This window comes from Lepisosteus platostomus, chromosome 11 (genome assembly GCF_059453375.1).
Source record: "Lepisosteus platostomus isolate fLepPlt1 chromosome 11, fLepPlt1.hap1, whole genome shotgun sequence".
In the NCBI taxonomy this organism is placed as follows: Eukaryota; Metazoa; Chordata; class Actinopteri; order Semionotiformes; family Lepisosteidae; genus Lepisosteus; species Lepisosteus platostomus.
Genome location: NC_142621.1, coordinates 15,492,111 through 15,504,224, shown reverse-complemented (window position 1 = coordinate 15,504,224; position 12,114 = coordinate 15,492,111). Strand labels below are relative to the sequence as shown.

Below are 12,114 nucleotides of genomic sequence, written 5' to 3'. Positions count from 1 at the left end.
AAAAAACTGGGAAGGGTCACTTCAATCAGGTTTTAAACAAACCCCAGGAAGAAATATAGTCATATAGTCATACAGACTGCACATTTCTGAATATTCACAGGATTACTCGAACAGCCAGGGGCACAGCCATGACGCAATCCAGCACTGTGCAGACTGTAGGAGCCCACCTGCATTTCTATTCAACAGTTTTACGTGTTGTGCCACTCTGAAACCCTCTTATATATACATCTACTTAAGTGTTAAACCCTGCAATAAACCTCCTTGTGAATATAAAATGAGAAGGCAAAACCCTTCTGCATGCTCTAATAGCTCATCGGGTATCATACAAACATGCACGGAGGCTTTTGGAAACGCTGCAGTTAGTTCACACAGAAGCAGGCCATCCTGGGTCCTTACCTCCAGTGGAAGGGGTTGCCGCCAGAGAAGAGGGTGAAGGGACTAGGGGAGGAGTCCAGGGGAGGGGCAGAAATAGGCCCCTCCAGGCCACCAGGAATTGGGAGCTGCTGAGGGCTCTGGGCCAAGGAAGAGGGCGAAAGCAGTTGCTGCAGAAGGCTGTTGCCATGACACCGGAACTGTGAGGCCGGCCAGATTCTAAACGGGAACGCAGGGCGGATTTGGGAGTAAAAGGAACCGGATCAGAGCTGCCATTTTCTACTCACATTAAACCACACGTGTCTCTCTAATCCCTCTTAGTCATGCTGTCAGCATTATCATCATGAAATGTCTTTTCCCCCCACTTGTTACCTCTCGGTGCTGCAGTATATCTAGGCATGCAGCACCGTTTAAAATAAATAAATCATTTCGCCTTAATTCCCAATCAGTACGATAATAACTTCCACAAGGAAAGGACAACGGGCTCTCTTCAGCCAATGAAAGACAAACAACCAGCTTATAAACATGACCAACACCCCTCGCCTGTCACTACATTCAGAGCGATAAAGAGAAAAGGGCAAGAACCTCATGAACTGTACCTGGTACACAAACTTATTGAAACTAGACTTTCCCATCTATTAAGGAGTAAAACAAACTTGCACATAAAGTAAAAAGGTCCTCTATGGAAGTTTTGGCATGCATGCACTATGCCCCTGTTTTGAATAAAGTGGAACTACATGACTGGCTGGGCACAGTAAAATTTGTAGAATTTTCTACCTCCTCCCTTCTTGATTTCTTAACCATACAGTCTGTTGGACTGACAGTCCTAGTGCACTTATCCATTAATACTGTATGTGCATGGCCATGCGTCTTAAGTACTTAATCAAGTCCTGCAAAAGCAGCATACAGTCCATCATGTCAGTCCATTTGATGTCTCTTGAGCGCCATGATTCCAGTAATCTGGACTGTCTCTCCAGACAAAGAGGAATCTTGATGACAAACCTAGAATCCTGCTGGACTTTCTCTGCTGTAAAAATGTACCAAGACTTAATGAAACCTCCTTTTTTAAAATAGGTACAGTAGCCTATATGCCGGCTTTCCAAGATTGCTAGAAGCAGAAAGAAATTTCAAAGTGGTTTTGGAAGTAAGGAACACACTGGTATAAAAGCACAGCTACTGAACAGGAAGAACCTGGAGGCAGCACATTCTGTCCTGATACGAAATATTCCCTGAAACCTTCCACATTTATAAATAGTACTCTAATTTTACTCTAGTCAATCACTTTTGTAGTTAGGCTGCATTTCCATAGAGTGCATCTGTGGTCAGTTCTCACTAATCTTTTATCTTTACACTGACATACAGTAGTGAATTTGTTTAAAATATTAGCCTACACCACTACACATATTATTTATTTTAATTACTCTGTGTGTACAACAAACCTTTCTAAACCTTTTCTGTGGGTTATCAACACTTGTTTCTCCCATGACTCCTTTGTTCTTTAATCGTTAACAGTAAGAAAATTAAACCATCGTTCACAAAATCACAAGGTGGGTGACCTTATACAGCCTCCAGAGGTTGATTTGGAGGGAGGGCTGGTGCTAATTTAACTGAGTAACCAACCATTCAGCCCTTTAAATCACATCACACGCAAGACAGCCTCATTTGTTGATAACTGCACTAATTTGTGAACTGAACTGAATCACCGCACTTATACTGTACATAAATAGCCTTCACCACTGTAGCATAAATTCAGGAAAATACCACACATAAAAACAGCAAAGAAATCAACTTGTTAAAAAATACTGTTACTGTACTGTCCGTTAAAAGTTTGACAACTCAAAAGCGATTGGGCTACATTATTCAGGGTTGTTACAGAATGGGAAATGAAAGGGAATGTAACCTCATTAAGGCATTTTCAGATTTTCTGTTGTTGTTTTAATGGTTATCTTCATTTTTAAGATGACTTTAAAGAGAAGAAGAAAAAAAACCCTTAAAACAGTTTCAGTCTTCACTCACAAACTGCCACTGTGTACATTCATTACATAAGATCTATTCAAATTACTCCTTAATAAGTAATCAGTCTGAAAAAAAAACACTTTAAAGAGCTGTTTACTGACACACTAAAACAAACAGCAGAGAGCAGCATGTGACAGGGAGAGGCTGGTCCTGTTTCATCAGGACAGCACCTCTGTCAGGGTACAGCTCAGAAGCCTCCACACATCAAAGAGCCGTGAAACATCTGAGCTCAGTGGAGATATTGCCCTCCCACTGAGAAGTTCCGAACCTCAAACCCATCTCTGGCTGGAATGAAATTTTAAAGAGCTGGAGTGGTGGTACAGCAGACGCATGAGCAGTGTTTATCAGATCCCCATGCCTGCACTTAAGCATCATGGTACGCAGGCCGCTGCTCTAGCAGGGGACACCCCAGTATACTCAAACACTGCCCAGCTAGTGCCCGCCTGCTGCACATCAGATAAACACATTCCCTCAGCACACCTGAGCCAGCTTTTACACCGACTCCACTGCCTCACACCATGCGATAAACTCCAACAGGAGAAATCCCCAGTGGTCAAGCATTCAGAATTCACATACACTACAGTATGTGCATAAAGAACTTCCACAAAAGATAGAAATGTAACTAAATTTACACACCTTTCAGGCTTCTAATTGCGTGTTCACAGTTTTGAATTTCACCTTACACAGCCCTATGGAGTGAATAAACAAGCAACTGTAAGATGTGAGGCTACAGGACATTGTCCAAAAATATCCCGCTGGAAATCCTGAGCAGACATAACAAGCAGAAAACCAGATGCATAACAACTTTCCTAGATAAGACCACTATAATAGCACTAGCCAGATGAACTCTCAGCCTGCTTTTACATCATAGATCTGGCAAGAGCTCTCTGGAATGTCCATTCTGCATCGTAAACAATTCCACAGGAGGCAATGCACGCAGTAAACCATTGTACACAATGTATCTACAGTACCTCTCTTTAAAAGGTTGCTAGATTATTTTTTTTCTGAGAAAGAAACAGGACAGCACCTGCTAGTCTAACAGCATCAGGTGCAGACAGATCCAAAGAAAGCTGGCCTGTGTCAGTCATTCTGCCCATCACCTCCTCTGATCTGCTGTGCTGACAGAAAACCACAACGTCCAGTCAAAACACGGACAGTGTACCATCCAGTGCCCACTCCTGCGCACACCCCAGAAACACACCCTTCACAAACCTGGTCATTTACTCTCTGCTAAGAAGAATGTCTGTGATGGTCATGTTTATAAACTTCAGCCACAAGCCCCTTGGCTGACATTAACAATTTATGCTTTTCCTCAAAAAGTGATTAGGCACAGAGTTCTATGAATTTACAAAAAATGAAACATGTTGACAACAAAACAAGAATGTCTTAAACCACAAGCTCCTAGAAGTCTGTCCCATGTGTGGCTGTTGTCTATACTTCACAATGTACGTGCAGTGACATTATAAGCAGGCCTAGCTCCAGAGTGGAATGAATGACAAAGCAGAAGTTTACTCATGAATGAGTAAACAATCCTTACTGAATACGCAGGCTAGGGGCACCTGGTCGTTCCTTTCTCTTCTTCATGGCTCCACCACAAGGTATTTCCTTTCCTGCCAGGAGTGAAAGGGACGAGATCTCCAGAGTCCAGATTTTGAGCTCCAGCAGAATCTGTCCTGAAGAAATCCAAGTCGCTCTGACAGCAGTCCAGCTAACACAACCGAAGCTCACAGCTCACAGACCCAACTGAACACCAGGGCAGAATCACAAGCAAAAGATGGATTTCAGCCTAGCTTAAACACACAAATAACTGGAATAAATAACAGTGTGAGTCCCGAAGAGAGATAGGAAATTCCAGAACAAAAAATATCTGTATAGTGAACACCTGCTAGATTGTACCTATATCCCTGTTCCTGCGTGAGCAGGATGATGTTGTTCACACCGCTGTACAGTATGCCGCTAGTGACCCTGCATGCCTGCTTTACTACAGACAGCCCCTGGCCAGGCTCACTTCCTTAGCATGCCCCATGGTGGCAGGGAGCCCAGATCCCCCTTGTGCCAGTCTCACCCCTCCTGCACTTGGCAACAGTGGGCAGACCAGGCACAATAGCTCAAACCCTAAGCTGTGATGCCTGAGACACACAAAACAGCACACTGCTTTCCACCAGTAAAACAAAACTGGTTTAATTTACATTAGACTCAGTCAACAGAACTTCTGGAGCAATACGCACTCAGATGGAAAAACTCATAACTACTCTTAAGAAGTATAGCGTGTTTGTCCTTTTAAAAAAAAAGCACAACAGACAGGATATCCGATTTCAATCTTTCATGATTCAAACAAGATTCCACAGTGAACCCCGACAGAACACAGACACAACTTGAACCCTGGACCAGCCTGGAGACTTGCAGCAGGAAAGTTCGACCAGAGTTAGCAGCACAACCGATGCAGCAGGAAGGACGGCACTGACAGAGTGGAAGCGGAGCAAGCCGATCCCTCTCAAAGCTGGCTCTATGTCCTTCCAGAAGTCAAAGGCCGCAGTCCATGGTTGGTCCTGCCTTTCGGAGACAGCGCTCAAACTGGAGTACAGTCCCACTTGTCATATGTCTGCCAAGAGTGACAGAGTGCGCCTGGAGCTTACCAATGCCAAAAACAGGATTGACAACACAAACTACGATCCACTGCCCCGTAGTGCAAGGCAGACAACTTCCAACTACCCACCCCAATACCCATTTGCTCCCAATAACCGTGGAAGGAAATCCAGTGCGGACAGCACAGGCTACATGGTAAAAGTGCATTAGCTCTCTGGCTCTGAGAGACAGCAGCAGAAGAGACGGAGTGTAATCACGGGACACCGACACTAAGGCAGACTGTAAAGCCCCCCTGCCCTTTTCAAGCCCACAGCACGGACAGAAAGCACAGACGCCCACCGAGGTGCAGCTGTCGCCTGGTTTGCCCAGGCCTCGCAGCCAGAGCACTGTGGCACAGTCATTCCCCTCTGTTCCAGGAATAGGAGGAACACTGTTCCCTGTTCTTCCCCACGAGCCCATGTCTATATCTGGCGACACGTTAATTACAGCAAGCGCTGACAATGGCTCAGATTAAGGGCGCGAGCAGCCTGCCGTTCTGCACTCATGATGAACTGCTCCTGTTAATGTACCATCATGTTTCTGAAGGGACAGAGTGTGTAAAGTTGTTCCCTTTACATGAGCTTCTTTTAGAAAGACTGTATTGCCAAAAGGCAGCAGCAGTTCTGTCCTGTTATTTTCACACAGTTTAAATTAAATAAACCAAAACTCAAACTCTTTAGAGACATATTTCAAACAGATGGCGATTGAATGCTGCATACTACAGCAAATACTTGCATGTCTCACGGTCAAGGCACCACAACATTTAATGTGACGATCAGCAAAATTATCGCTGCACATTATTGGCTACAGCTTTACTTGGGACTGGCCAACAACCTGCCAATATATCAGTGAACCTGTATTTCAGCAACCCACTGAAGCTAAGCAGGTGTGAGCCTGGTCAGTACCTCCTGGGAAAAACTAAGGTTGCTGCTGGAAGAGGTTAGTGGGGACAGCAGGGGGCGCTCACCCTGTGGTCTATGTGGGTTTTAATGCCCCAGTATAGCGACAGGGACACTATTCTGTAAACAGGCGCCGTCCTTCAGATGAGACGTAAAACCAAGGTCCTGACTCTCTGTGGTCATTAAAAATCCCAGGGCGTTTCTCGAAAAGAGTAGGGGTGTAACCCCGGCGTCCTGGCCAGATTTCCCATTGGCCCTTACCAATCATGGCCTCCTAATAATCGCCATCTATGAATTGGCTTCATTACTCTGCTCTTCTCCCCACTGATAGCTGATGTGTGGTGAGCGTTCTGGCGCACTATGGCTGCCGTCGCATCATCCAGGTGGATGCTGCACATTGGTGATGGTGGAGGGGAGTCCCCATTACCTGTAAAGCGCTATATAAGTGTAAGCAATTATAAGCAATTATAATTATTATTATTTAAAAAGCACTAATTATTTTATGAATTAGCACGTACCCTTGGAAACACACTGTCATCTCTTTTGAATTTTTTTTGAAGTTATTGCAACTCAAATATAAATACTTTTATTATTCCACTACAATCTACTTACTTGCAACATTCACATTCAAATTGCCTGTTCCCTGACATTATTGTGTGTGTTATACAATGTCAGTTCAGTGTCAACCATTGAGCTTCTTAAGTCTGAAAGGAAAATGAAAATCGGATACATTCCCTTACCTTGAATTATCTGTGAATATGCTACTTGCATTCAGCTATTTTTCATGCTATGTGCTCTTCCCACACCTCTTCAATATAATATAATATGGACAATATAAACACTCCATTTTCTTCACCAGTGACCCTTCACCCAGGCTGACCTTTGACCAATTTCCTCCCCCCATCAAAAGGCAGCAGTTGTCCTCAGACACTGCACTGTCTGTGAATTGCTTAGCCACTACAGTGGTTATCAGGTGTTCTAAAAATAAGGAGTACTCACTTCGAGGGATCTCCCTTGCAAAAGCAGGGTATTGAGTTTCCTGGATGTGCAATGGCTGCTCCCCCACAGGGGGAGTAAAGTGCTTTGAGTGGAGTGTCCAGAAAAGCGCTATAGAAGTGTAAGCAATGATAATTAATTCATTACTGTCTTTCAAAAGGGCAACGAACTTGAATCCAGTCAGCCTTGGTCAAATTCTGTAGTATATCCCTGTCTTCCTAAAATCAGGACCTTAGGCATACAGGGTATTAATTTAAACCTAAAGATCAAACCTTTCAAGTAAAGTACTGCATCATGTTTACTCACTAGTGTACAAGTCTCATCTCGCAAGACATATAGTCTGCTTTCTGACACACAAGTGACCTATAAGTGTACAAATGATTCAACCCCCCACAATTCATCTTACAATTAATTCCACTTAAACCCTTTACTCTGCATCTGTACAGCAGAATGTCAGCAGGCAGTGATGATGCAGAATAATCCCAGTTCTGTCTGCTTTAGGTGTGGTCAAATGGAGCCAGAGATGTATGGCTGAATAATGATACAGTGCTGAACCTTATGAATTAATGTCTGCACCTACTGTATATACCAAAACAATTGTTATCAAGACATTCTACCATACGTGTAACTCTAAACCTTAAGAATTAAAACTATACCACCGACCCAGCTTTATTTCCTTATACAGCATTAATTTACTGTATATAATGCTATAGAAAAAACTGTATAATTTAATTTGGGTATCAAATGGATTTTTAAAAAGGAAGAATTTAGTTTTTAAAGACTTAACTGGCAGAATTAATGTATCCCACTATGAAAAAACAATGCTCTCTCTCCACATGTAAGGGCCTCTTAATCATCTGTAGGTTCATTATGAGGACGAAAACATTTTCTGTCAGATTGTTTAACCAAAAAAAAATTTCAAAATAAGAAATAAGGGTACTTACAAACTGCCCCTTCTGGGAAGGCTCAGCTCCTTCTGAAACAGAAAAGATGAGAAAGATATCAGTTTATATTTTTACCATTACATAAAAACTAAGCCACACCTTCCCTGGCCTGAAGGCGATTTAGAAGCAAGAAGACAACACGCTAGTGCTATTTTAACCCAATGCCAGACACTGAGCTGAAACACTGGAATAGTAGACGCTTCCTCCACAGAAACTTCACAGAGTCTGGAAATTTCAGACAAAGGAGGTTTTACCTTCAGGCCTCTGATCGCAGCAAAATGCATTTTCCTCTAAAAAGTTAAACATCAGTACAGATTTGAGAGCACATGATCATAATATGTTAGTATATATTACTTCCATCTAAAAAACTTGTTTCTCAGTCATTTCAAAAGAATAAGAAAAGGATCATTCATGGCTTTAGCCAGTTGTCTTGGGAAAAATGCTGCAATGACACAAAGAGGCACTAGGTGGCAGGGAAGCTCTTATCAAGGTAAAGGGCAGGAGTTGCGGACTAGTTTCTGCACAGCAAACAATGGTTATTTTCTCATCTGGGTTCTGAATCCTGTGCAATAACGATTCTTTATAGTAAGAACCTACAATAAACCAACTGTAACACGAGCGATTTTGAGTTACAAGAATAATGTATGAAACAGATTCTTTTTTTTATTTCAATTCTTTTATGTCCCCTTTAAGAGACCTGTGGGGGTAAAAAGAAAAGATACCATAAGGCTTGGATACATAGCAAAAATGTCTAGAATTTAAATGAAGGGAAGTTATACTACAGACTCACAATATACTAAGAAAAACAAGTGACTGGCCATTTGAGTCACTGTAGCACAAAAAGAATGTCATTATAAAGAAGAGCAACAGGGATGAATTCTGGTTCCTGGGAACTTTCTGATGGGAGAATTGATAAAGGAGCTAAATCTCTTCAGTCTATGACAAAGGAGACTGAGGATTCAAGTGTATAAAATTGCAAGTGGTATTGAGCAGTTTGCTTCAGGAGGCTATTTCAGGCACTGTAATGTAACAAGGACACAGGGTCAAAACTGGAAATTAAAAGGGTGTTCATTTAGGACAGAAAACAGGAAATGTTTCTCTACACATGTGTAGTGTCAAGATAGATACTGTATAGTGAAATTCAAGAGCCAACAAATCATATTGCAATGTCATTCTATAAATAAATTTGTTGACAGAAATCATATGGGGAAAAAATACCTCTTTCATCCTCTTTTTGAGCAAGAGGGCCTGGTCTTTACTGTAATTTTTATGTTCACGTTTTATTTCAGACCAGGTCAAGACAGGGATGTGGTTTTACCACTGTGCCACCAGATGGCAGCACAGGACCACATTACAGTAAAGAGATCAGCTCTGTAACTGGAACGCAGACCACTATGACCTTTGGATTTAGAGTTTTTAAATTTATAAAACGTAACATTCTTTACAATTCCTTAACAATGGGTCATAATTTCAGTGGTAAAGTCAATATCAAATACAAAAAAAAAGAATTCATATAATTGCTGGCACTTAATCTGCATCACACTAATGGCACAACAAGTTTGTGCTGCACACACTATTGTTACCTCCCAGCATGGCCATATGGTCTTCGCTAATATTTACTAATAATCCTTAATTCGCTTTTGTCTCTGGCCGACTAGGGGGTTGTTTCACTCAAGTGATGGCTGACATGTGGTCACAGATTAAATTACCGGATTTCACCCAGCCACAGTAAATTGCTTATTCCCATTCAGACGCGCACTAAACCAGAACCTTTCCTAGATGCAACAACCCACAAGAACATAGAGAGAGTGTGCAAACTCCACACACAAGGCTGGAAATAAACCCAGGACCCAAGAGCTGGGAGGGAGCAGCCTTTTATTAAATTAGGATCTGGGCCAATGCCATGAACACAGCACAGCTGAATGAACAAAGAGACTGCACACTGCACATCTGTAGTCTGGAAACTGCCGGAGCTTGGAGAGAATTATGTGGTCTGTTTTCCTCCATAGTCATCAAATTCAATCTGGGATATAACAAGCTATTCTCCGTCTACTTCAATATCAAAGAGAAACAGACCAGAACATTCCCTTTATTTTTATGTTATATAAAAACTGTAGGACTGAGCATTCTGTACACATCATAGGAAAACTATATGTTGCTCGCCTGACCCCAACATAGCAGTTCTACAGCAACAGCTTTCATCGTAAAAAATAAGGAGAGCGCGCATTTTGTTCTTTGAAACTGCTAAAGCACTGTGTTAACAAACTCCATCAGGTAAGACTGCTGCTGGCCTTTGTAAGGGAGTTTGAGAGAAAGACAAAAGAATATCAAACAGCTTCAAAAGCCGATGCGAGACGCTGTCTTTGTTCCCACATCATTGTCTACCAGCTCCAATAGACCGAGGGGGATCCTCATCAACCATAGCCTCCGTGAACTTTATCGCTCCTGTTACAGTACGTCACTCTGGTCATTAATATGACAGAAACAAGCCAGGCTGTTTCACAATGGAAAGACTGCTGCCTGCTCTCATGTGGTTTTAATAAGCAGTCAGACACAAATCAAGGGAGAAAATGTCAGCAAGGAGAAAACTGTGTTCCAGTTTTCTCCTCACTTTTTAGTCTAATTTTTTAGAACAGGACTGCTTTCACTGACCAAGTGAGTCCAGCTGAGGAAGCTAATGAGTAAAAGAAGTCAAACATCCTTTATGAAGACCAACAGGCTTCTTAAAGAATCTAGCAGAAGTACCCACTGTGCAGCACAGATTTTCTGCTAATATACTTCATAGTAACTATTTAAAAAATACTGGCGGATTTTTAGGTGCTCTGTTTTAGTGTTGGGGATAAAACACAATATTCTGCTCCAGGAATGGGTTCTCATTTGCTAGAGCAGGACTTTTGATCTCTCACATCTCTCACACACAGCTAGATTTATTGTCTTAATACTCTGAATGAGACTAAGGGCAGTGTGTCTAACTGCTTCTTTCATGACTCCTTCATTGCCAGATCACACATACTGTACTTGAGCACCTAGATGACCATGTATTCAGAGCTTTACTCTCACTATCTCAAGTGAGATCATGTTATTGATGAAAAAATAAAGTCTGGGAACAGGTATTCCATTTTGTTATAGCAACCAAGGTTCCAACAAGATAATAATAATAATAATAATAATTGCTTACACTTATATAGCGCTTTTCTGGACACTCCACTCAAAGCGCTTTACAGGTAATGGGGACTCCCCTCCACCACCACCAATGTGCAGCATCCACCTGGATGATGCGACGGCAGCCATAGTGCGCCAGAACGCTCACCACACATCAGCTATCAGTGGGGAGGAGAGCAGAGTAATGTAGCCAATTCATAGAGGGGGATTATTAGGAGGCCATGATTAGTAAGGGCCAATTGGAAATTTGGCCAGGACACCGGGGTTACACCCCTACTCTTTTCGAGAAGCGCCCTGGGATTTTTTATGACCACAGAGAGTCAGGACCTCGGTTTTACGTCTCATCCGAAGGACGGCGCCTGTTTACAGTATAGTGTCCCCGTCACTATACTGGGGCATTAGGACCCACATGGACCGCAGGGTGAGCGCCCCCCGCTGGCCCCACTAACACCTCTTCCAGCAGCAACCTTAGTTTTTCCCAGGCGGTCTCCCATCCAGGTACTGACCAGGCTCACACCTGCTTAGCTTCAGTGGGTTGCCAGTTGTGAGTTGCAGAGTGATATGGCTGCTAGATAAGATCAATACAGTCAAGGATTTTATTGATCCCAGATTTCACTGTTAAAGATTAAGCAGGTCTCCGTTTCACCTGATAACCTAGAGAGCTGTGCAAGAGCAGGATAGGAGGAGAAGGGTCACCAGTGTGCCTGCATATCACATTCTGGAAACACAACAGGGATCCGAAACCACATCAAATGACTTCTATCTGTTGGGTAATCACTCCCTTGTGAACCACTTGCTCATTAGCATCGTAGCCTGAAGAACTTAGTGACTCCACGGCGGGGAACGAAAAGGAGAGTTCAGAGTTCTGTCATCACTTCCCTGCTCTTCAAGAAGCTTGGGTTTAAAATACAAAAAAACCTGTTTGTCAAAGACAATGAAGATACAACTCAACAAAGTCTTCCTATTGAGGAAGACTAAAGATAACTATAACCTGAAGAGAAAACACTAATTCTAGTCAATGTTGCAGGGTGATTCTTGAGAACAGAAAGAGTACACACATTAACATACTGTATGATAAGGGGATGTTAGCTTTATGTTTT

At 42.5% G+C, this 12,114-nt stretch overlaps 1 protein-coding gene across 13 annotated transcripts in view; it reads right to left on the bottom strand.

Annotated features, from left to right (window-relative positions):
- mast2 (microtubule associated serine/threonine kinase 2) overlaps positions 1-12,114 on the bottom strand; it is a 176,241-nt gene that overhangs the window by 69,837 nt on the left and 94,290 nt on the right. For 12 of the 13 annotated variants that reach the window (XM_088598688.1, XM_088598689.1, XM_088598690.1 and 9 more), the window contains one exon: positions 7,853-7,884. In XM_088598688.1, coding sequence (XP_088454814.1) covers positions 7,853-7,884 — 32 coding nt within the window. Of the gene's footprint in view, positions 1-396; positions 592-3,925; positions 5,074-7,852; positions 7,885-12,114 lie in introns of those variants that run through there. The other variant, XM_088598698.1, reaches the window with a different exon arrangement.